This window comes from Gadus chalcogrammus, chromosome 22 (genome assembly GCF_026213295.1).
Source record: "Gadus chalcogrammus isolate NIFS_2021 chromosome 22, NIFS_Gcha_1.0, whole genome shotgun sequence".
Classification (NCBI taxonomy): domain Eukaryota; kingdom Metazoa; phylum Chordata; class Actinopteri; order Gadiformes; family Gadidae; genus Gadus; species Gadus chalcogrammus.
The window spans coordinates 7,683,372-7,709,194 of NC_079433.1; the positions used below are offsets into that span (position 1 = coordinate 7,683,372).

At 46.2% G+C, this 25,823-nt stretch overlaps 2 protein-coding genes across 2 annotated transcripts; both read right to left on the reverse strand.

Moving 5' to 3' along the window:
• Window positions 1-133: 133 nt before the first annotated feature.
• LOC130375314 (zinc finger MYM-type protein 4-like) lies at window positions 134-25,422 on the reverse strand. Its single transcript, XM_056582140.1, has 26 exons — window positions 24,727-25,422; window positions 22,927-23,679; window positions 22,486-22,556; window positions 21,659-21,829; window positions 16,641-16,909; window positions 15,533-15,698; window positions 14,836-15,042; window positions 13,695-13,845; window positions 13,262-13,377; window positions 10,936-11,211; window positions 10,161-10,311; window positions 9,242-9,414; window positions 8,837-8,978; window positions 8,379-8,483; window positions 8,183-8,220; window positions 7,112-7,247; window positions 6,877-6,986; window positions 6,020-6,332; window positions 5,534-5,764; window positions 4,929-5,038; window positions 4,428-4,569; window positions 3,814-3,965; window positions 3,362-3,476; window positions 2,243-2,503; window positions 1,731-1,854; window positions 134-1,184 (listed from the first exon to the last, which is right to left on the reverse strand). The coding sequence occupies exons 2-26, from the start codon at window positions 23,543-23,545 to the stop codon at window positions 920-922; spliced, it is 4,614 nt and encodes a 1,537-aa protein (XP_056438115.1). The 5' UTR covers window positions 23,546-23,679; window positions 24,727-25,422; the 3' UTR covers window positions 134-919.
• On the reverse strand, window positions 16,916-21,194 carry LOC130375317 (zinc finger MYM-type protein 1-like). Its single transcript, XM_056582144.1, has 2 exons — window positions 21,064-21,194; window positions 16,916-20,795 (listed from the first exon to the last, which is right to left on the reverse strand). The coding sequence occupies exon 2, from the start codon at window positions 20,601-20,603 to the stop codon at window positions 18,681-18,683; it is 1,923 nt and encodes a 640-aa protein (XP_056438119.1). The 5' UTR covers window positions 20,604-20,795; window positions 21,064-21,194; the 3' UTR covers window positions 16,916-18,680.
• Window positions 25,423-25,823: the final 401 nt, after the last annotated feature.

Genomic DNA, 25,823 nt, shown 5'->3' on the forward strand with positions numbered 1-25,823 from the left:
GGTCGGAACCAGATATTGAAGAGGCTTTCATGAGGTCGATCACGGCCTATATGTGGTGGGTTTAATACCTAACCTCGTCATCTGACCTGGCTGACTCCGAAAGAAAGTCTGCAGTAATATATAAGGACTAAAAGTGTCACTATCAAGTAATACCAGACCGAGTTGTTCAACTTTTAATACAAAATGGGAGAGCATACAAATAATCTCAACATTTTTATCTTACTACTAGAACCTATGATGTATGAAAATCAAACACTGGAGGACTGAAAGACTATTATCTTTCTATATACATAGGAGTTATATATCATATTGTATTTGTGCATGGTAATACGGACCTTCAGAATGGTTTCAATCAGTGTGAAATATGCTTATTTAGGTTAAAGTTAAAGGGGCATTACTGCATTGGGGAACTTTTAAAGTATTTGATAGTACATTAATGCCGAACAATTGTTCAAGAATCAACAGATACTGTTCTTCAAACATTAACAAAAGAAAATGGAGGGCATTTTCATCTTATTTTTTTTATAAATCATTGACCAATGATCTGAAGAAACTTTCAACAAGACAAGAGGACCCCTCGGGGTCAATGAAGACGAAGAACGCACAAATCACCCATTTGGAACCAAATCGAGTATTGCCGCTATACAGCCGAGTCCCTCCCCCACTTAACATCTGATACCTCCTTATCGGTCCACACAGTAGACCTGCTTGGGGGGGAGGGGGTAGTTTGCTTAAAGAAATATATACCAGACATCTTTCTTTTGTCTCCTTTTAAAAACCCATCCAAAAAAAACAAAAAACGTTTTCCAACGTTTTTCCTTTGTAAAATCCCAGCTCGCCCACAAAGTCTCTTTAACCACGAGTCCCTCACTCCCTCCCTCCCGCTCTTCCTCCTCCACCACGGCCTTCGTCTTCCTCCTCAGTCCTGCTCTCCGTCGGGGGTGTACGGCGGGTCCTTCTCTTTGGCGGCGGGGGTGGCGGCGGCGGGGGTGACGGCGGCGGTGCTGCCGGGGGCGGCGGGGGCCAGGAGGTGCATCTCCCGCACACTGAGGATGCGTGTGAGCATGCCCCCCAGGGTGGCGTCGTCTAGGGGGGTGCCGGAGAACCACAGGGGGCTGTTGGGCACGCAGCTGCGCTCGGGGCGGAGGTAGAAGACGTTGCTGCGCTGCTTGACTGTCTCCGAGCTGGGAGAGAGACAGCGAGGGAGAGGGGAAGACAGGACATTAGTTTTGGGTCCTTAATTAGGGCGATAAAGGAGGTGAAAAACCGTATCGGTTCTGAACACAGCCCCTAGCAGATCTCAAGAGCAGGGAACGTTGAAGGACTGCCGAGGTTTACTTTGCCAATATCAAAAATGTCTATTTATTTGTTGACTTTAATATTTGTCATGAACGATTGTACCGTCATGCTACCGAAATCAAATTATTTGAATCGGGTTACCACCTAAATTAAATAGAGGTAATCTGAATAACTGAAATGTTCCTCAGCAAAGTATTTGCACCACGCATTTAAGATTCATGCTTACACCACATAACATGCATATACATTACTCATAATAACTCAGTTTATTATGAGTAATGCATATACATTGGTAGTCAAGGCGGGGCCCTATTGTTGTTGGGGCGGCCGCCTTAACCGTACAGTGCTAGGGGGGAACACTGAGTACTGATCTAAACGAGGGGAGCTTGCGGGGTTTCCCCGGCAGAAGCCCAGGGGCCGGCGCTCCTCACCACTTGGAGAGGTAGAACTCGTAGAGGCGGACGGGGCAGCGCAGAGGGTTCTCCTGGTTCTCCTGCATGTCCAGCATCCCCTCCTCCTCCGGCTTACTCCGCTTGGCCGCCGTGGCGTCCGTGTCTGGAGAACACACACACACACACACACTTTTAGTATAGATCAGGTAGACAAGTCAAGGGAGGTCAGTGACTCACTTTGTGGAGGAGGATGGAGGATGTTTACTTCACAAAATCAAATATCGAATACACGATACAAATGTGCACAATAGTAAAAAAAACCTTTCCTCACGATTTTGCGTGACAAGGTAAAAATCCTACAAACTTCCCACAAATTGTTGGAAGTTTGCACAATCAGCACCATGTACTGGTCAAAAAAAAGAGAAGATAATATACAAATTATAATTCTAATCATGAAAAATAAAGAAGGAAAATCACTACTGGCATCTGTGCATCAAGACGAGATCGGCACGCAAAAACGTCGCGACACTAAGCCCCGTGGACTTCTTTACCCGACGGTGGATACTTCATGGAGCTGGCGATGTTGGCGGGCGGGTAGAAGCGCAGGACGATGGTCTTGGTGTTGTCGGGGTTGTTCCGCGAGCAGCGCATGAAGTGTGCGAAGGAGAGGCGGTGGTGCTGCTCCACGGTGGTGAAGCCCAGGAACTTGGAGCAGAAGAAGAGCAGCGTGTTGAGCAGCACGATGGGCGAGTACGCCCCCAGCTGCTTGCAGTCCCACAGGTACTCCTCCTCCACCCTCGAGTGGATGTAGCCTGGAGGGTCACCGGGAGGGTTAGTGAGGCAAGTCAACTCACTTTTATTGATATAGCAGCACACTATATAGCACACATAATTATGGCAGAGCACAGAAATACAAGGACTCAGCTGCCTAACAGTTGAGATAAGTCTAGCAAATATAAAAGGGATTGGAAATGCAAACAAATACAACCGAAATATGAATATAATATTAAAACACAACAACTAGCATAGTTTGTTTAGTGGATGTACCCTGGAGGGTTAGTTTAGGTGGTAGACCGGGGAGTAGCTAGTTTAGTGGATGTACCCTGGACTGGGTTAGTTTAGGTGGTAGACCGGGGAGTAGCTAGTTTAGTGGATGAACCCTGGAGGGTTAGTTTAGGTGGTAGACCGGGGAGTAGCTAGTTTAGTGGATGAACCCTGGAGGGTTAGTTAAGGTGGTAGACCGGGGAGTAGCTAGTTTAGTGGATGAACCCTGGAGGGTTAGTTAAGGTGGTAGACCGGGGAGTAGCTAGTTTAGTGGATGAACCCTGGAGGGTTAGTTTAGGTGGTAGACCGGGGAGTAGCTAGTTTAGTGGATGTACCCTGGAGGGTTAGTTTAGGTGGTAGACCGGGGAGTAGCTAGTTTAGTGGATGAACCCTGGAGGGTTAGTTAAGGTGGTAGACCGGGGAGTAGCTAGTTTAGTGGATGTACCCTGGAGGGTTAGTTTAGGTGGTAGACCGGGGAGTAGCTAGTTTAGTGGATGTACCCTGGAGGGTTAGTTTAGGTGGTATAACGATGACCGGGGATACGGCCCAAGCAGAACTTCTGCTCTACCATAATAGGAGGTTTTGGGTTACAAATGGAGTAGAAAGTGAGGCGTTTTCCTGCGTACCGCTGTCCGATATTGACGGCTTGAAGTCCTTCAGCAGTTTGGTGATCTCCATGGAGAATTTGCCGTAGAACACGTCTGTGAAGATGTTCTCCACGCGACTGTTCTCAAACAGGTGCTGCGGGAATCGACAGGGTTAGGGTTGCTGCGGCCTGTGGCCGTGGGCACGGTAGAAGCAGACACGAGATCAATGTTGAAAATGAATTCTGTGTCCATGATAGCATTTGCTTTTTTGTCCTGCGTCTCAACTCTATGGGTCATGAGTCTAGTGCTAATACAAATGTAAGCATGATCCTCAATCAATTTGCACATAAAAAACCGGCAGAGGCCGACTACCAGCCAACTGGCAGGACCTTGTTTGCTAGTGGTGTGCGTTTTTTTATTTTTTATTAAATGACCCAAATGTGGACATTGCCTCAGAAGCCCATTGCTCCCGGTACGTCAGGGCGTCTCACCTGCTGGATGCCGAGGCAGAGGTAGAACAGGCTGTCTGGCTGGTAGGGCTCTCCGTTGGGCCTCTTCAGCTCCACGGCGAAGCGGCTCAGACCGTAGCTCAGCTCGGTGGTGGTGCAGCGCAGGACGTCCTCCCTCAGCTCTAGGGGACGAGCTACCGCAACAGGAGACAGAGGGACGGTATACACGCTTGTCGGCCTTAAGCAACTGGGAGAATATAATAAGCAGGGCAGCGACCAACGTCCTATTGGTTGTCTCTTCCCGTCACTTTTGAGTGCGTACTAGGAGGGGACTTTATTTGCATTAAGCAGACGTTTTCTTTTTTAAAGTGACACACGGGCGGCAACAGAGTCAACCATGCAAGAGCAGTTAGGGTTAGGCGTCTTGCTCAGGGACACATCGACACTCCGGGGATTGAACTAGCAACCTTCCGGTTACAAGTCCACTCGCTCTATCTCCTGATTGATCCTCTACTGATTATCCTGAAAAACGGGGGGGGGGGGGGGGGTAGACGCCTGATAGGGAGCAAGTGATCTGGAGATTGCGTTGTGGAAGAGGTGGAACGACGCTACAGTGCGGGCCCCCGCCCCGTGGGGCTTCCCCCCGGCCGACTCACAGTGGATGCGCGGCGTCGGCAGGTCGGGCTGGTCCCGTCTCCAGCGGACCCATCTCTCCCAGGCGTCGATGCCGTACTTGCTCTCCAGCTTGGGGGCGCGGCTGGCCTCCGCCAACGCCGCCTCCGCCGCCGCCTGCCGGCCCTGGGGCACAGAGAGAGAGAGACGTCTCAGACCACCGGGTCAGTGTCTCCTCCGCGTCGCACCGCGTTGTTTACAGGTGACATCTTATACCACCAGTTGTGATTAGCCGTTACAAGCTGTTTTGAAAAATCTGCCTCTTCCGACGTCACGAGTGGGCGTGTCCACCTAGATGTATGACGGATAGATGAGCAACGTTTGCTACAGTCCACTGGGGAGGCTGGTAGACTGATCTATCCAGCACACATCTAGGTGGACACGCCCACTTGTGATTTTTCAAAACGGCTTGTAACGGCTAATCACACTCCCACCTGCTGGTATAATATGTCCCCTTTAACCATGTGTTCTGGAGCGTGCCCTACCCTCTTCTTCTCTCGGGCCTTCCTCCGTCCTCGGGCTGGAGCAGCTCGCCGCTTCGTCTCTGGCTGTTTCGTCTCGCCTAACCGCGCCGCCTCCAACTGCTCCAGGGTTTCTACGGGGACAACCGACCGAAAAGCCATCAGTTGACCTGACATTTATGACCCGTCACAAGTTATAAAGTAGCACTGGTCCTTGACTAGTGCTTGATCGAGCCAAGGTGGGAAGCTCTGGAATTCTTGAGGGTATGATGATCGCTCGGAGTCTCCAAAAATGTCAATACAATTACATGGTAGTATTTTTTCAGGAGAATTTACAGAGTACAAATGTCAGGATAGGTTGTTCAGACATACGCCCCAACAGGAGAATATCAGGACTCACGTGTATGTCTGAAAGCAGCTATGATGACTATCTTGAAGAATAACTTTTTTTTTCCGTACATTGGGAATGCCAAAGAAGCCATTCTGGACAACGATACAACTCTACATCGTCAAAATTCACCTTCCTCCAGGTAAAACATAAGTTCCTTCTTGCTACTCTGGCCCCCCGCCCCCCCCCCCCCCACAATCAACCTATCGTAAGTCTGGATCCTAACTCCGACCCCACATACCGATGGGCATGTCTGCCTCAATGTCCATTGGGATAGGTTCTGGAGGTGGACTCTCAACAGGCAGCTCGAAGGAACCCCCGACAGGGATGTCTGTGATTGGCTGCAGCTTCTCCTTGGACAGAGGCCGGTTGTCAGACAGCAGACCAATGGTGGACGGGGAGTCTTCCCAACCGCTCAGAAGACTCTCTGGAATCTCTGGGTCTAGATCGCTGCTGTAGTTGTTGATGTACTCTAAGGGATGGGAGAAGGACACACAAATAGGTCAATAAGTATCAAAACACCAGAACAACAGACATTTATTAAGCAAACATTAGCTTTTCTTTACCCTAATTGAAATCACTGTAGATTAACATCTGACTCCGTTTGTCTACAGAGTAAGGTTGGGCATCCATCAATTCATCTGTCACTACATGTTAAGATAAACAGTCATTTAAAAAAAAAAATTAAAGGTCAAAGGTGACGTTCAAACCCCGAGCCCGGCCTCACCGTTGAGCAGGTCCAGCCCGTCCTTCTCCTCGTCCACGGCTCTCGTCCTCTTCTCCGCCTTCTTCTTCCTCCCCTTCTCCCTCTCCCTCTCCTCCGGCGCCCGGCCCCTGCCCCTGGCCTCCTTCTTGGCCCTCTCCCGGCCCTCCCGCTGCTCCTGCACCTCCCTCTCCTCCTGCTCCGCCACGATCTCCGCCATGAGGATGAGGTCCGCCTCCAGGGGGTCCGAGGGCGTCTTGGCCTTGATCTGCCGGATGGTCTCCACCACGCTCTCGGCGCTGTCCAGGGTCACCGGCAGCAGCATGGGCACGGGGAGCTGGGGAGCACAACATTCACGTTGAGGCCATTAGGGCACGCTTTAGTCTAGGGCGAATAACAACGCTTAATGCACACATTGACACACACCGGCGGCGGAGTCAACCATGCAAGGCGACAACCAGAAATGTAGATGTCAGTTGGAAACAAACCTCATAATTAAATATAGAAAGTATCTTTACATACACAAAGAGTAGAATATATGGCCATGGTGGGGATGGGAGTGAGTTAAACTATTTGCCCAGAACGGGGCCATGGCATTTTTTATTTGTATTCATCTTAATTATAATACTGTCCTGTAACATTTTTGCTGGGAAACCAATATTTCCTGCCTTTGATAGATCAAGTACCGTCTGGTCTCAGAAGGTACTTATCCTGGTGAAAATAATCTCAAAATAAAGCCCTGAAAACTCATCAGGCAATGATAATTGGAGCAAAAAAACTGTGTTTAAATGGCAACATCATAAATTCAGATTCAGGATAAAAACAGCACAATTAACACAGGGTATACAGCAGCCCTTTGGCGGGGAGGGGATTCAACCTACCGGGAGGGGAATGCTCATGGGCGCGGGGCAGTACTGGCTGTACATCGCCATGGGTACCGGGATGTACACAGGGACGGGAACCGGCACCACTATCACCCTGATCGGTTCATCTGCAGAAAATCCAGTCAAAATGTATAAATCGGTTATCTCATTTTATCAGTCGGCTGCACTTCAATTCAGCACTTTGTTTTGAAAGGTGGTTTATGTGTGCATGCGTTTGTGCTGGTGTCTTTACCCGTCTGCACTTCAGTGTCGACCATATCGGGTTTGCAGGTGGTTTCCTGGTGCTGTACCATTGGTCGACACAGCAGGGCCTTGTTCTTGAGGATCTTAACCGCGGGGGGAAGCACCCTGTCTGTCTGGGTACCGGCCTAACACAGGAGGAACAATAAGAAAATAAGTCAATAGCTTTCCAGGGACAGTTATTAGTTAGTTGCGATTTGATTGTTCTAAAAATAAAAAAAGGAACTACTGCCCCCTATTGGGTACTGATGGTTTCAGAGCCACAAAACAGTCTCCAACAGTTTTTATTATCAGGTATTATTATTAATGAGTACATAGGATAAAGGCATTATGATTGAGTGAATGGGTTTACAGGAGAGCCTTTATAGAAGACATTAACCATCAAAATAAATAAATAAATATATATCTCAACTGCAGTGGCGTAGGTGAAAGCCTGATTCATTTTCAGATGATATAACGCAATTTCTCGTTTTTCATAAATACATATAAAATAGTGCTGTCAAGAGATTAAAATATTTGATCGCGATTAATTGCATTAATGTCATAGCTAACTCGCGATTAATCGCAAAAAAATAAAATTCTAAATACCCCTTGATTTCGTGCTGCTAGCCTTTTAGTGAGATCAGAGAAGGACAGTAATAAAATATATTTGGTAAGATGGATATAAGAAGAGCGACCGTCCCGCAGTGAATTCAACCCGGTCCACTTGACATCGGGTAGTTCCATGACAGTGGTAGGCCTACCGTAGCCCAATAGCCCAGGCTTTTATTTGTTTCAATCACTGAACTTTCGAACAAAACTCTTGCTCAGCAAGGATGGAAAATACTATAACATTTATTATTTAAACCAGAATGAATATTCCTACCGTACTTAGGCCTATACACATTACCGGGCTATCGAATAACGCCTACACACACACAGACACACACACACGGTGGCGGAGTGGTAATCGGGAGAGTTGGGAGAATTCCCGGTGGGCTAGGCAAACATAAAGGTGAATTTTGCCGAATAGAGATTTTATGAACAATCGAAAAATGACCAGAAATGACAAACATTAGCTTACATTTCCAAGTCTCTTCACTTGAAGTCTTGGCACAGTGCCTGTGTGAGTTGAGCACAAAAATACATTAACAAAATACAACAACAACAACATTCCCTTTTGGAGTGTATTGTGCACCCCCCAGTGGCCACACATGTATAAACACAGCTTTAAATACTTTATTACATAAAGCCAAGTGATCTTCATGTCAATGCATTACCTTGTAGCGCAGGGTTGGCCTGCGTGGGCGGCCGGCTTGCCAGGGAGATGACGTTTCCGATGACAGGTGTTGAAACCGACTCTGAAGACGCCAGAGCCTCAGAATCTGTAAGATGATGAAAGAGCAGTAATATAAATACAACTTCACTTACTCATAATAAAGAAGAGGCAAACTGCCCTAACCAGCATGTTTCCCTTTCGTTTTTCCATTGTGTGTACCCCTGTTTAGCCCAATTGAACGTCTACATGTTACTGAAAGCAATTACCGTCCCCTGGTTGTGTGATCATAACGTTTCAAGTGTAGGATGTGCACACACAGGAGGGATATTGTTGTGTTGCGACACAATATTATGAATCACTATCTCAGTATAACATGAAGGAACTTATTGCGAGTCACCGACAAGCGAGGGGAAGTAAGGGGAGATTTGGCGAAACACGACGAAAAGCATGACCACCTACTCTTGGTGGGCGGGGTGTCCGGTGTCTGTGCACAGCAGAACTTGAGCATACACGTTAGCCGGCAGAAGCGCTTGGGCGAGCCCAGCAGGGGCAGGGTGGTGGTGAGCCTCTCCCGGGCCCCGCACGTGTCACAATTGGCGAGCTGAGGAGAGAGCGGCAGGCCGGATAAACAGTTTCAATCAAAAACATGACCTCCGGACTTTAGAATGGGGTCAGTCTGTCTGCGTCAGTCAGTCTGCGTCTGTCTGCGTCAGCATAATCAGATGCAATCATGAATGGATAATGAATAGATTGATTCCAAAGAAAGTGATTTCCCAAAGTGCTTTCCCTGGTACTCAAAACCACATAATTACGTACACCTCATCAATCCAACGCCCCCGAGCCACGCTACCATGCCCCCGGTACCTGTTGGTCGAGCAGGCTGTACTTGTTCCGGCAGTGCTCGGAGCAGAACTTCTGCACCTTGCCGGAGTAGCGGGTGCTGACCAGGGAGCGGGCGATGGAGAAGCAGAAGGCGCAGCAGCGGCAGTGGTTGCCCCACTGCTTGGCCAGCTCGTGTTTATACAGCAGCTTGCAGCCTGAGACCCAGACAGAGCCACAGACAGAGAGAGACACAGAGGCAGAGAGACAGAGGCAGAGAGACACAGACAGAGAGAGAGACATAGAGACAGAGACACAGAGAGACAGAGACAGAGAGCGAGACGAAGAGACGGAGAGACACAGACAGAGAGAGAGAGACAGACAGACACACAGACAGAGAGAGAGACAGAGACAGAGCCACACAGAGAGCGAGAGACAGACAGAGAGACAGCCAGACACAGAGAGAGACGGAGACAACGAGAGAGACAGAGCGAGAGAGAGGGACACAGAGAAAGACAGACAGAGTCACACACAGAAAGAGAGGCAGAGAGAGAGAGTGGACGGGGGGGGTCGGGGGGAGTGTTGGAAGATTAGTCAGGACAATACCAGTGTTGTTGAATAATTGCTTCCGTTTTGTCGATAATGTTCAAAGTGTGTGCAACGGGGTATCTCAATCTCCATGGCACCGCACCCGCAGGCCAGATGCCTTTGAGCTGTTTGAGTGTATATTTTAATGACAAAGCAAAAACACCTTCAAGTACCCGAAAACAATATTTTAATTTCATCTGGGTTAGGTTCTTAAAAAAACAAGAACATTATTACATGGCTGAAAAAGAAAGCCGTAGCACACGCACGCACGCACACACACACACGCACACACACCCCGGAGCTCGATGTGACCGCAGCACACGATAAGAGTAACAGCACCAGGTGGGGTGGCCCACACATACACCGGCCTCTTCACCTTCACTGCAGAAGCTGCAGTTCTTGGAGCCGATCCTCTTGACGTCTGCCGGGACCTTCAGCAGCTTGCAGTATTCACACCTGCTCAGCGCGCAGTGCAGTGTCCGGAACTCCTCCGCACAGTCTACGCCACACAGGAACATTATCTTGTCCTGTAGGCCACACACAAACACGCTAAAGGAAGCGTACTGCAAGGTGGACGAATATCTCCCTGAACTTTAAGTGAAGCATCATCAAAGTTCAAATTGTATATATTTCATTACATTATACATAGTATTTATGGTTCAATTAGGTTTTTGTAGCACTTGACTTGAATAAACACAGAGCAATTCAATTGAAATATATATATATATATTAGTGCCGTCAAGCGATTAAAATATTTAATCGCGATTAATTGCATTAATGGCAGTTAAGTTTTTTTCTCTATGCTAAATATCCCTTGATTTCTTTGTCCCATTCATTTTTCTAATTTTAATGCTCTTATCAACATGGAGAAGTGCATCGGCTTGCCTTGTGCAAATGTTTTTTTATTGATAACAACATTGCCATATACTGCCATATCAAAACAGGACGATCCAAAAAAAAAAGCCTATAGTGCAATTAAACGATGAACATACAAACATACTGAACAGAGCAGTCAACCTACAGCTTCTTTTTTTTTTTTTTTTTTAAATAAATAAATTGCGTTAATCGCGCGCTAAAAAAATTAACGCCGTTAAAATTCTGCTCTGAACATCGAACGGTTACCAAGAGGATAACTGAGTCAGCAAACAAACCTTTTCCTGGACCACCTCCGGGTAGGTGGTGATGGCTCGCTCGCATATTGGGCAGTGTAGCTTAGGCACGCCGCTCTGCGAGGTAGCCTCCATCAGGCCCGATGTGGAGGTGGAGGTGGTGGTGGTGGTGGTGGTCTTGGCTTGGCGCGGGGCGGCCATGCAGGGGTTAGCGATGGCGGCGATGGCTGCGGCAGGGACGACGTTGCCCTGGTTTGAGGGGATGGCGTTATGGCTGACTGTAGGCCCTCCTTTGGGGGTCTTGTGGTGGTGTTTCTCCTGTGGAGCGTAAGGCCAACACCGAGGGGAACGGTGAAAATCATAGACGCATCATAACACTTTATAATAAGGTGCCATAATAAATAGCAAACTAGTCATTACCTAACCCTTTGTTAATATTTGTTAATTGTTACTAAAATATCTATGTGGCACAAGTTTATAGTTTTTTTTCACAGACCACAGAGTGTCGCTGGCCGTGTGTTAGGGTTGGGTTAGGGTTTTGCAAACAACTTTTATTTAATAAATTACAAAAAAAATATTAACTTGTGCCAAATAGAAATTTTAGTAAAAAGTAATAAATATTAACAAAGGGTTAGGTAATGACTAGTTTGCTATTTATTATGGCACCTTATTATAAAGTGTTACCATCATAAGGACATATACAGCGCCCTCCATAATTATTGGCACCCCTGGTCAAGATGTGTTCTTCAACTTCTAATAAATTCATTTTTTTAAAAAAATAATATAGGACCACAATGAAAGTGTAAAATTCAGCCTTTAATTCAACTCCATTTATTCAGTGGGAAAAAAATCCCACCTTAAGAAATGATTATTTAACATCAAATCCTGTGTGCCACAATTATTAGCACCCCTGATGTTATCACTTTGTACAACCCCCCTTTGCCAACAAAACAGCACCTAATCTTCTCCTATAATGTTTCACAAGATGGGAGAAAACAGAAAGAGGGATCTTCGAACATTCCTCTTTGCACAATCTCTCTAAATCGTCCAGCAACCTGGGTCCTCTCTTCTGCACTCTCCTCTTCAGCTCACCCCACAGGTTTCCAATGGGGTTGAGGTCTGGGGACTGAGATGGCCAAGGGAGGAGCTTGATTCTGTGTCTGATGAACCATTTCTGGGTACATTTGGCCATATGTTTAGGGTCATTATCTTGCTGAAAGACCCAGTGACGACCCGTCTTCAGCTTTCGGGAAGAGGCCATCAGATTTTGATTTAAAATGTCCTGGTAGTTCACCGCGTTCATGATGCCATGCACCCTAACAAGGTTCCCAGGGCCTTCGGCAGAGAAACAGCCCCACAGCGTCACCGATCCTCCCTCATACTTCACAGTGGGCATGAGGTACTTTTCTGCATACTCATCTTTTGTGTTCCGCCAGACCCACTTAGAGTGTTTGTTGCCAAAAAGCTCTAACTTTGTCTCATCTGACCAAAGCACACGGTCCCAGTTGAAGGTCAGATACCGCTTAGCGAACTCCAGGCGTTTGCGTTTATGATTTTGAGTGAGAAAAGGTTTTTTTCCGTGCATGCCTCCCAAACAGCCTGTTGGCATGTAGATAGCGCCCGATGGTTGTTTTGGAGACTTTGTGAGCCCCAAGATGCTACCATTCCTTGCAATTCTGTGACAGTGAGCTTTGGAGATTTTTTTTAATTTCTCTTACCATCCTCCTCACTGTGCGTGGTGGCAACATGTAATTGCATCCTCGTCCAGGCTTGTTTACCACTGTTCCAGTTGTTTGAAACTTTTTGACGATTCCTCTGACAGTAGATATGGGCAGGTGTAGGCGAGCGGCTATTTTCTTGTAGCCATTGCCTGATTTGTGAAGGTCGACACACATCTGCCTTACTTGAACGGTGTGTTCCTTTGTCTTTCCCATGTCGAAGAGAATTGGCCTCTGTGGCACATCATATTTATACCCCAGGGAAACAGGAAGATATGAATTACTAATTAAATGTTCCTACATACTCTGATCAACTTTGTACTACTTTGCAACTACTGTAGAAATGACAGAAATACTTTAGTTACATTTTTTTCCTAGGAATTGTTAGGGGTGCCAATAATTGTGAACAGGTGATTTTATGAAGAATAATTATTTCTTAGTCAGGGATTTTTTTTGTTGAAGGTTACATTTGTCTAAAATTTTCAGTGTGAGAGTATGCTTCTGCAATAAAAATTGAATTAATTTTTAACACATCTTAACCAGGGGTGCCAATAATTATGGAGGGCGCTGTATATACGAAATATTAATATACCATTTAGTAACTAATAAAGTAAAAATAAAAACCAAATCCATTTGTCCTGCCCCGTTACCTGGAAGCCCAGCACGCAGGGTAAAGAGCAGAAGTTCCTGATGGAGCTGTCGGACATGGCCAGGTGGTATGCTGGCACCTTCAAAGACACACAGTTGTTGCACTGCATCATGGTACCTATGGCAACATCCAAACGACAGAGGTTCAAATCAGTAAAAGCTGGTCAACACATTAGGAAACGACATTCCCATGCCTATATGTGACCATTATGGCCCAATCAACAGTACATACAGTAATTAAGTATGCAGGTTTATTAATAATGACTATGAATTTATTGTATATAAATAAGCCTTTTTAAACCAAAGGCATTATGTTTTGAATCTGAACAGAAGTCTATTTAGCAGCAGTTTTAAGGTGCGTCTGAATTAATTATGTCTTGACCATGGTTTAGGACCAAGAGGGCTGCCCGTTGTGCGAGGCCCACGTGCAGTTACCCGAGGAGCTGATCGACTGGATCTTGTGGGCCAGCAGGCAGCCGGTGGTGCAGAAGGTCTCCACCACACCTTGGCTGTTCTTCTCCTCCACCATCTTCGACAGCGAGAACATCGCCGCACACATGGCGCACGGATGGGGGGCGTTGTTTTTCTGCAGGTCAAAGTCAATGCATTGGTAGAGCCCGTAAAGCACAGTTAAGGGCTGGTTGTGGTTCCACATCGACGCAACGCAAGGAGCACACAGATGCTTCGACACAGCCGGCATGAACCCGTTTTGGGTTCTGCGTCGGGTTTTAGTGAGAGGACCAATCACAGACCTTGCTGCTGCGTCCCCTCGTCGCAAGCAAGGTAACGATTTTTGGGAGGCGCACATCAGGCCCTTGCGGTGGACGCAAGGAGGGTCCGCAAGGAGGGTCCGCAAGGACGTAAGGGGTCCGTAAGCCCCTTGCGTTGCGTCGACGTGGAACCATAACTATGCCATTAGTCTCAAATGGCATCAATGACCACATGTTTGGGCCTGTGACAATGACATCCCCTAAACCCTCTTAAAAGTACAATGGGCCACAGAAGAGGGATCCATCCCTTGAAGGATGGATCCCTCTTCTGTGGCGCATTGTACATTTTAGAAATAGATTCTGAATGGGCAGGTTAAGTAAGGATAAGTTCTAAGAAAACATTCAAACTGTTATTTTGGCACGGCTCTAAAATATGCGTGTGTGTGGAGGCACAACAGATGATCAACCGCACCCTGCCAACAGATGATCAAGCGTCCTCCCAGACGACCAATTAGAAGGGTGCAATGTCACACACATTTCTTTGTGGGCCATTTTCTACACATGAAAATAGCTTCTAGTGTGGAACAGACACACACACACACACTCATAAGCAAGCTCTGTGCTCACACCCCAACACACTGCCTGACCCCAAATCATTGTATTTCTCATCAGCCTCTCTCCGTCTCACACTCTCTCCGTCTCACACTCTCTCCGTCTCACTCTCTAACACACACACACACACACACACACACACACACACACACACACACACACACACACACACACACACACACACACACACACACACACACACACACACACACACACACACACACACACACACACACACACACACACACACACACCTCTTTGTACTTGGCCAGACAGGCGTCGCTGCACATGTTCAGGAGGCCGCCGGTGGTTTTGAGCACCACGATCTTGTTGGCGAAGTGCTCGCCGCAGACCGCACAGGTGCTGATGTTGATGTTGTGGGCGAAGCGGAAGCTGTTGAAGCAGACGTTGTTGCAGATCCGGTGGGTGATCCCGTTCAGGGCCACCTCGTGCTTGGTTTTCTGCGGAGGAGGAGGTCTGGTCAAGGTCAAGGTCTGTGTACTGAAGGAGTCGAATTTGAAGTAGGGGGAGCGCATTCAAGAGCTTGCAATCCCGGTAACAGCGTAGCGGTACGGTGGGTGCACTAGAGTAGAACTTGAACTAGGAGGAGCCCATTCAAAATCTTGCATTCAAATAAAGAGTGTATAAACTATAGATGTAGAATATGAATTTGAGATTAAGCTTCAACGAACTAACTATTAAGCCTCATTGATACTTCTGCATTGAATAGTCGCCATCGCCAAGCCGTGGGTCCCCACGTCACAACCGGCGTAGCCCTAAGTGGCCTAAGCTCCCGCCCACATCTCCACGGATGTAAGCTCATCTCGCTTACGCAGAACAAAAAAACTCAAGCACAGGTGTACCAACTAACAGATCACAGCGGCTATGGTTAAACAAAACAGGGTGTGAGTGAGCGAGCGAGTGAGCGAGTAAGAGAGTCTCCAGCCTTACAGAGACGAATTTCTTGCACACGCTACAGGTGGACTGGCGAGGAGCGGGGGCGACCGCCTCCTGGGACGTGTTGAAGGCGGCGAGGCAGGCCGGGCTGCAGAAGTCCCGGACTCCCGTGGTGCCGTCGATGGGGGACCGGATCAGGTCGGCGGGCCTCGCCACCGCCCTGGAGGAGGAAGAGACGGGCGTTACGAACACACAAGGCTGCAGGGGATCCAGGGGGGAACCTAACCCTACGGTCACACTACCTCCGCCCGTCGACGGATGACGGCTTTTTGACGCATCCATGTGATATCCCGGGTTGTATTACAAAGGCATTGGACAGTGTATTTGCGTGTATTTGCAAAACGTGATCCGATTGGCCGACGGATCCGTTGGTGCCTGAAAAGTTGAACATTTCTCAACTTTTTGATGCAGGCCACGGAGCCGACGGAACAGACGGACCCACAATGCATTTCGAGAGCGGCCCGTCGACAAACGCATGTAGTGTGAATGTAGGGTAAAAGGGAGGCGTGTTGATTCGTTCACACTCTCAATATTTATAAAAGATAAATCAAACGTAATGTTTTTATCGAAGTGTTTCTTTATCTCATATATTTCTATCCTATGCGTACCTTAATCTTCATAAATACGTGAATATATTTTTGCTTTTTACAGTGTCCCCTTCTGATGCATGTCAACCAATGGCGGGATGTTAATAGAGCTAAATGTGTTTGAAGGGAATGGGGCCAAATCACTTCCAAGTTTTGAATTTTATTAACCATTAAAATTTGTGTATGGAAATGGTGTTTTTTTTAAATGGTACAACTTGAAATGCCATATTTGAATTTCATTGAGGGGAATTCAAAAATAATAAAGTCAGGTGACCTTGTTTCGAAAAATGTTGGATATGCTAGGAAAGCATTATAGGAGGGGAAGCAGACGTGAAACATTTAACCTCAGGTCAAATAACACAGGACATACGTTTAACATTTTCTTACGATATCAGAATTCAAAATGACAAATTTCATTATTTGTTGTCAATACTTTGCCCGTTTACCACCACAGCTCGGGTTAGGGCAGTTTTAAAGTGACAGCGTCCTTGCGGCCAGGAGTGAAGGGGACTCACTTGCTGCAGTGGTGGCACATCTTGCCTGCAGGCTCCTGGGGCTTGGCCGAGAGGCAGGCGGGGGAGCAGTAGAGCTCCGGGGACCCCTTCTTCTGGTAGGCGGTCTGGCCCTTGATCATGAAGGTCTTGCAGAGAGAGCACACCACGTACAGGGTGGAGGGCCCGTGGCCGGGGGGAGTGGGCTTCGCCAGGGCTGAGGCCGCTCGCGACGCCAGACGCGGCGGGTCGGACTTCCCCTTCACGGAGAACACGGAGCTGATCATCAGCTCCTGGGAATCAAGGATTGTGTTGAAAAAAACACGTTACAAGTTTCAAGTAATACTATTTTATTTTCTTAATTACATAATCCCGATTCCACTTGGAGTCAAGCAGGTGTGTCCATAGAGGATTGATGGAGAAGGATTTTAATATTTTTTTATCTTCTATTACCTACACCGAATACTCAAATTGGGGGAGCATTGCATCCATAGGAGTCGTTTTCGCTTGGGACGCGTACCTACCAGTTTTCATCAAGATTCATCTTGTACCCACCAATTATTAAAAAATAAAAAATTGACTCGAGTTGAATTCAGTAAAAAAAAAAAAGATGAGTTCATAGCACATATAATTCTTGACAGATGCCAACAAATCCACAAAAAGTCTATCCGGATACGGAACACAGCCATACTGCTATTAGGTAGCCAAGGGGTACATGATTCTCTGTCAACAGTTTAACAATTTTAACATTGTTATCAGTTCTTGGATGGGGGACGGTTGGGTGGCACCCGTCTGCCAATAGAGCTTGTTACTTTTAAATGGGAATCGCACATGATTGGATGATGACATAATGTAAGTTATGCAGCTGAAAACAATGTGCCTTCCCTTCTAAGGACTACTTCTCTATGCAACCTGACTGTTTTGCTTCAATGGACAATCTGCTGCAGTTGCCGCCTGCATTTTAGGAGAGGTGGAGGTAACGTATTTATATTTATTTTTGACTATTAGTAAAACCTCTTTTGTGGTAGTTTTGACCGAGGGCAGCGAGCAAGTCATCTTGATAGTTTCTAAGTTCTATCATTGAACTTGACCCTAGCCAACATTAGCTTCTAGAAGCCAGGTAGACCTAGCCTAGCTGCCACAGTAAAGTTGGAACCGCCGGCTGTTTGCGTTACTTACTTCGGAGTTCACAGCATTACATAATTTTATCATTAGATGCAGTCAGAGTTCAGATGAGTTCAATAGGGACGGTAACGTTAATGCTACTCTACCCTCGCCCAGCCTTCCCATGTGTTGACTTAACAAAGTCCAGTGTTTCCCCTATATGCATTCAGCAGCGTCGCACTGCGGCTGCTGGATGGCCAGCGCCACTGCAAAATAAAATAAAAAATAAAAATTTGCACAATGATCCGGTCTCAGCAGATACCGTGACTCCGTCTGTTGTTATGTCATATTTGAAAGCTCAATCTGTAAATTTTTCCCTAAAAAATCTCAATAGAAGTAACCATTTAAAGGTTGTTTATTTTGCACAACTCACAGCACCACTGCTACAAAAGATTCTAGAGGAAAACTGCAAAGTCAAGTTGTTGGTGCTGTGACATTTCATTTGCATGTTTTTGTTCGTAAGCAATTAATTGCAGCCTGTGGCTAACCTAAAAAAGCTTCTTTGATCAGAGAGTAGATTCAAACGGGTGAGCGAGAAGACTATGTCTCCAAGCTTGTTATTAATGGGCTAGTGTTACAAAATTCCAAGTGTGTAGGCCTAGTGGTTATATATCTGACACGGATGCCCACCCATTTGATTTTGGTCCTTCTCTAGGCCACCCTGTTGAGCTCCAGACCTGCTGCAAGTGCCTTTGTGTGGACTGAAAATAGCTGGGTGCACTACGTTGTTGTGAAAATGCCAAAGTAAGAACTCTGACCAGATAAGGATGGCAATTCAGCATATTTTTTAATTGATTGCAAAAATAACCCAGAAACACAGCTTTTTGATTGCAAATTCTAGCAGAACACAAAACAGGTACTAAATACTAACAAACGTAAGCCTATTGCCAATTCTGCCTATTAAAATGTCCCAAACAAATGTGCACGCCTCTCCGATGTGCCAATGAAGGCAGTAGCTATTTCCTTCCTGGTTATTTTTTCTAGCTTCTCCCTGTGGACATGGCAGACTGATACGCTGTTGAGTCGTGACTGCGACATCGTGGAGCGGAGCAAAGTCTTCAAACGGCGCAGCGCACTGAAGCTCTGTTCAGCTTTGCAAGAAGACACTGGGACCACAAGCAACAGCCTAACGAGAGCCTCCACTTGGGGAAACAGCCGCCTAACTTCTGGTACCATGGTCTTTAAGATATTACTGACTTCCTGACTAGTATTGAACTTGTTATTTGCCTTCAGCATAGCTAGTTGCACTGGCAGCAGCTGTGCATCCAATTCTGGGTAGAGCTCTACTACCTCGCTAATTTCCCCAGACAGTAGCTGTTGCTCCAACATGGCCAAATTGCCAAGGCTCTCCTGGTTGAATCTCTCATCCAGCTGCATGCTTGCCGTGTCGATGGCAGAGAAAAACTGCACCCTGAAATATTCCTCTGCAGAAGACGAGGTGGGACTATTTGCAGGCCCATCATATCGGTTTGATGGTTTCCGTACATGTGGTAGATTTATTGGCTGCAGATCGAGAGATGTTGTGAATTCCACAGCTCTCCAGTAAAGCCTCATGAATGTCTCGCTCGTTCTCTGTGCCACAAACGCTTTCTTTGTGCAATCGACAGCCTGTAACATCGCTCCAATTGTTACTGCTCTCCCATGCAAGCTTTTATTGAGACCTTCAAGTTTCAAGAGAATATCCTGCCCAAGTAGAAGGCCAAGTACTGCGTTTCCTTTCTGGAGTTGGTCAAGAAGGCAACTTGCTCGAGGAGCTAAGACTTCCTCTTTCGCTGAAGCCATCTCCTCCAGTGCAACCAAGATCACCTCGTATTGGGTGAGGACAGACTTGATCGCTGGCGTTCGCACAGTCCATCTGGTGGCACACAACGGCTTAATGGTGGTGAGTGAGCCATTTTCAGATATGGCTATCTGTTTAAAGATGGTTTTGAATTTCCCAGACTGGCCAAACAAACAACCCAGGTCATGGATCCACTGGAGAGCATCACTCACAACTGGTGTGGATGAGCAGGTTGCTTGTATGACCAGGTTCACAAACTGAGGACCACAGTGGACAAAACTGGCAAGCGGCTGTTCGCTTCGGACCAAAGCTCGCATCCTAGATAGGTTCCCCGACAAGTTTGCTGCTCCGTCATAGGTTTGGCCACGAAGACCCGAGAGTGGAAGATTGAGACGGAGCAGCACATCGGAGGCAATTCTCCAGAGATGCTCGCCAGTTGTGGAAGAGGCCTCGTACAAGCCCACAAACTCCTCCCTTGGCTCCAGCTCTTGGTCCACATAGCGGAGGCAGATGGAGATCTGCTCAGTGCCACTGACATACTGTGTTCCATCCATTATAAGGGAGTACTGCAGCACAGGTAAGGCAGAAATCTCTGCGGCTATCCCCCCAATTATAATATTACCCATGATGCTCAGTATCTCATTTTGGCTTTCAGGGCTTGTGTAGGAATGCTCTCTCTCCAGCCAGCTTGCCAGGTTGGGGTCATCCTCCGCCTTATCTCTGAGATAACTCTGGAAGTTTCCGTCCTTCTTGGAATGGCCTCTAAGAGCCAAGCCCTGTTTTGAGAGGTACCTCACAGCACCTACAATTTGTAAAAGCGCCAACCTGGCTGCCTCTTGAGCCCTTGCTAGAGGGCTGCACAGTTGAATTCTAATAGAATGCGGTATGTGTGGCTGTGTATTCAGAGCAATCGCATGTGCCTTGCAGTTTTGGTGTCTGCTGAAAGCTTCCCTACTTTTCTTCCAGTTTCGGAACCCTGCCGAGATAAATGTTTGTTCAGCACATTTGGCCAATGTTGATTTTTGCTTTGCAAAAGCAGTCATGCAATGGAAACACAAAACCCCCTTCACTTGCTGGCTGTAATGCAGCCAAGGGAATGCTTGATACCAACTATCCTGGAACTTTAGAGTCCGATTCAGCAGTGTTTGTGGCTCAATTTCCCTTGGACTGGGCTGGTACGGGCCATCCAAGGGGTGTTCAGGGCGGATCCCCTCAGTTTGAGTAGCTGACTGCTCCTGAAATATAGTTCATTAGTTGTAAGTGAATGGGTAGCAGCTTTTTAAGTGTAAATAGTTCTGTGCGTAAATAGTTGTTAATAGTTATAGTAAGTGGTATCTTTGTGGAGAGGTCCAGTAGGATTGAGGTCTGCATATTTGGTTTGTCTATGTATGGCAAACAGAATGCAGATTCTAATGTTGACTTGTTTTAGAATCATTGTTGCTGCCTCTCTGTATGTTTATTTGAATACGTTCAAGTTTTTCTCCAGATATGAGCGGGCCTCACCTCGTCATGATCATCTGCCTGTTCCTGCAGGTCACTGTTTATTTCAGATGGACCTGGGTCCTGTTCCTGGCACAGACCATGTAAAAATTGAATGTAACTTGTTTCAATGTACTTTAATGTCACAGGGTGAAAAATAGTTGTTCATTACCCTGTAGTGTTGCTTGTTTTAATGGGAAGAAAAATCTGTCCATTAACAAACAGGTTTGTTTTTCTAGGGTGACTGAGTACTGTGAGTGGCCAATAATGTAAAAAGAATTGGTCCAACAACCCAGACCTCGATCTCCTTGTGACGAGTGCATCCAGAAAAGTTACAATGCTAATTTATTGGGCAGAACTTTAGGCCATGCTCTTGGCCTGTTAACATGCTCAAAATGTCCTTACAAGCACTATGTAACAAGACTCAGCTCCCTACAAGACACCTGTGTGCATGTACATCTTTCAGAACCTTTCATTTCCTGCACTAAAGGGAAAAATCCTCATTGTATCCAGCAATTCTGAAAATGCACATCCAAATGCGCCCCAGCACATTTCAAACCAAACTGACGCCCATGATTGCATCACAGTCCTCCCAGAGAGATGTTTCAGAATGTCCTACCTTTGGGGTCTCAGGCTCGTCTTTAATGTCGTCTGTGGGAGCGGAGGAGGAGATTAGGGCCTGGTTGTACTCCTCGTCTATGGGCTCGTCCTTCACCGTGACCTGGCTGGGCGAGGCGGGGTCCCCGTTGGGAGACAGCCTGGGAGGCCGGGTCGCGGCCTGGAGTCTGTACTGCAAGGAAGGAAGAAGGCCAGCCGGATGTGAGGAGGTGGGTCTCAGTGCCCCATGTGGGTCTTCTTCAAACGCTTCTCTCTGTCCACAGTGACTTAGTGACTTACTGTCCTCAGTTCTTACAGGTATACACAGTATATTTTTCCGGTTTTGCTGTTGTTTTTAGTAAGGTATGTTTGTATTGGTTTTTAGTTCGATTTTGTGTTCCCGTTTACTTTTTATTATTTTCATTTGGCGTTAACCTACATGATGTGTACTATCTCAACAACATATTTTGTAATAACTATGTTAGTCAAAAAGGCTATTTTGTTTTTCCTTTTATCACGAAAAACACTTTGTTTTTGTAAAGTTTTTATTCATTTTGATATAGGTCACCAAAAAGCAGGAGTTATGGCATCTTGCGCTAGGATAAGTACAGGTGTATTGAACACTGGGGATAAATGATCAAATAAACACTGGTAGTGCTTCAACTAATATTAAGTCATGAAATTAGCTAGATTAAAACGAGACATGTTTTCCCCCCCTCCTTATTTCAGAGTCATTCAATGTTTTTCCTGAGGAAATGTAAAGTGCTAAGTATACCATGCTAATGCACTGAATGAATTGGGTTAGCTACTCATTGGCAAACAGTCAACTAGTGAGCATTCCATACTCACATCATCCATCGCAACTTTCACTACTTGAATGTTGTTCCCCATCAATGACAGCCCAGTCTCCTTCTCTAAGGCTAGGAAAGTGAACACACAATTAGGATTATTGTAAATACAGCCACAAATGCTCCAAATATAGTGAATGTACTTTTAGAATAGTAATATATGCATGCTTACAATTGTACTCATGGCAAAGCTACAAAAGTTGTTTATTAAAAAACACAATATGAGGGACATTACACACAGGTAAGCCCAGCTAACTTTTAACCTCACAGAACCCTACCTTTCACACCTACCTATCCACCACCTACCCCAACCTATCGCACACACACACACACACACACACACACACACACACACACACACACACACACACACACACACACACACACACACACACACACACACACACACACACACACACACACACACACACACACACTTTACCTCTCCCCATCATGGTTTGGCCACTGTTTTCTGAGTCCGACATGTTCTCCTCCTCGCCTTTCATCTGAGCCTCCTGTTCCTCTTGGTCCACGGTCCCCATGTCCATGAGCTCGTCTAAATGATCTCCCCTGGCTGCCCCTGGCTCCTCCATGTCCTCCATTAGGGTTTGACTTTGTACATCTATAGAACACTTTATGTCCGTTTTGTCCTCTTCCTCGTTTTGTACATCCTCAACAGATGTAGTCATGAGCAGCTCCTTCTCCTCCTCCTCCTCCTCTTTTGGTACAGTGTCAGGGGAAGTAGTAAGGTGCTCCTCCATCTCCTCTTCTTGTGTTACATTGTCCACGGCTGTAGCTGTGAGCTCCTCCGCCAAGTCCTCCTTCGACTCATCGATGTCATACGTTCCCTCTGTTGGGACCACTGTCCCTGTGGCGGTCGTTGGTGCAAAGTCAATACTTATCCTTGTCTGCTTTGCCCTACTTTGAGAAGCCTGCGACTCCCTCAACTCGTCAGTTGCCCCGGCGTCCTTCTGCTCCTCGCCGTCCTCCTCTTCCCCACCCTTCACTGTGTTTTCCTCCACCTCGCAGCTCTTGTTGGGCCCGTCCGCAGAAGCCTCCATCGCCGGTGAACCTCTCAAAGGCTCAGGAATCCCAACTGAGCAAGTATTCGGGCTCTCTGGTATCTGACAGGGCTGAGCGGTCCTATGAGCTCCTGGATCTACTAGGCTTCAGGAATTTCCATCCGATTGCCTGCCTGCGTACACACACACACACAAATGTTTAATCATAGTTAAATCAGTCTGTAAAATGTTAAATGCATCACCTACTTTTGTAGGCAATACGCCATATTGGGAGCATCAAGACAGTTGTATCAAACGTGTTTAAGAAAGTCCCTGAAAGAGCCTAAAGAACGACCCACGAGTGATGCACCTGTTGCCGCTATCCTAGATGCTTTTTTCAAGTCTGGAATCCTGAATGGTTGAGCGCGTTTTCCGCCAGAAATGTCTATTCTATAACTTCATCATAAAACAGGTCATAAAAAAGCATTTTAGGGAAGCTAGCAGGTACGTGAGAGGTGTTAACATAGAGATAGACACCACTGTTTTCTATTTTGCAAAGTCTGGCATGACTCATAATTAACAAATAATTTCAATAAGAATCACAAAAAAAGCACCATAACAACAAGCCCCCCCCCTTCCCCCCTTGCTACCAAACATCCTTTACGTCCCAGTGCTCCTAATATGGCGGCGCACCCTGCGATGTGACGGAGCAAAGTCACGCCTCAATCCTCTCAGAGTTAATATCTCAACTGCAGCATGTATAAAAGCTTGCCCACCTCTATACGAGCAACACAGAGACGCTGCAACAGTTATCACCCAGTGCGGAAATAACACTTCAAGATTGCTTGAAGCAGCAGGAGACGATCAAGAGCATCATGAGCAGCACATCAGCCCATGAAGTCGACTTGCACGCCCCTTATTGACGATCGCGGTACTCCGGGGTGGTGCTCGGCAAAACATAAATATTAGTATATACTTGTACAAAACGTTCGCTATGCATAATACGCATATGAAAACGATTTTAGATCGGGGTTCCCCTCTATAGGTGATATGGCCACACGACACGTGTGGGCTTTGGTGGATGTAAATATACTGCTACAAAATAAGCTAACTTCTGATACTAGATCTGCAACCCGCTCTACACCAGTTTATGGTCACTTACTCAGCTGCAATAACTCGATCGTGTCAGTAGGTTAAGAGGGATGCAAGTTTAACTATATTTATAAGTTGAGGTTTGTTACCTTCGTTTTGAATGCTTCTTGAATTCCGACGCCACTTGAAACACAATAGCTTTTACTTCCAAAACATGTAAATTGTTCAAACAACCACCTTCTCAGTGGTCGTTTCTGCAGAGCTCAGTGTGGTTGATCTACTTTATGTAATGTGGTTGGCCGTGTGCGGATAACACACTGCTAATGTCTGCATTGGAAGGTTTGTAGCCAGAACCAACATGGAGCCTGTTCCTTTCTGGTTAACCTGGGAATTCTGGGTAAAATGAGTTACCGCGGGATACGGGATACGGATATGCAACACGGTGTTGAGCATGCGCTCTAGCCTCAGTAGCGCCACTGAGCTGCTGATGGGAACCGCCATACTCCCAGTGGCCGGTGGTACCAGATGTGTTCGGCTGCCAGATCGGCTCGGGGTCCTGCGCTAACAGATGACATATCGACACTTGACGTATCGACACAAGCCAACCATGGACATATTATAAAAGAAGCCAACGGACAAAACCCGGAAGGGTTGTTTATAAACGGTGCTCAATCAGTTTTGGTTTTCATTTCATTGAACGGAGCCCGTTCTCTCACAAAGCCATTGGAAACATGTCTAAAAGCACTGATGAATGCATATTTTTATTTTCACATATGTTAAAGTAAGGATTGGTACTGTTAAAGTTAGATATCAAGACAGTATTTTTTAGTTTCTATTAACTGAAAATGAAGAACATGGACAGTCATATGATTGATGAGATTGTATTTGCTCATACAAAACAGAATAAATAAGACAATACATTGATACAACTGTGGAACAGCTAAATGTAAATCAATAAAAAACATGTTTAGATCCCATGGTGAATTGAGGATGAATTCATGAATGTGTTGATATTAGATATTCATCCTATACCTTGAATTATTATTATTTTTTTTTTATGATTTTCCAGATGTTCAATGAATTGTATCCTTGCATATACAACTAATAACAATAAAAAATGTAACATTTTCCTCGTTTCCATTAGGGGTATCTTTGCTCTATAATTTAACAAACATCTGTAAAATAGTAAAAATGTCAAGGTAGGCCTATAAGAATGTATATAATGTGTTACCACATTCATGAATAT

Bases quoted from the DNA above. Each gene is read 5' to 3' on its own strand.
- LOC130375314 (XM_056582140.1), bottom strand. From the start codon at position 23,545: ATGGAGGCTTCTGCGGACGGGCCCAACAAGAGCTGCGAGGTGGAGGAA. The intron at 5,765-6,019 runs GTGAGGCCGGGC...CCCATCCCTTAG, and splicing joins CGGGCTGGACCTGCTCAACG to AGTACATCAACAACTACAGC. The intron at 2,504-3,361 runs GTACGCAGGAAA...GTGACCCTCCAG, and splicing joins GCCGTCAATATCGGACAGCG to GCTACATCCACTCGAGGGTG.
- LOC130375317 (XM_056582144.1), bottom strand. From the start codon at position 20,603: ATGACTGCTTTTGCAAAGCAAAAATCAACATTGGCCAAATGTGCTGAA.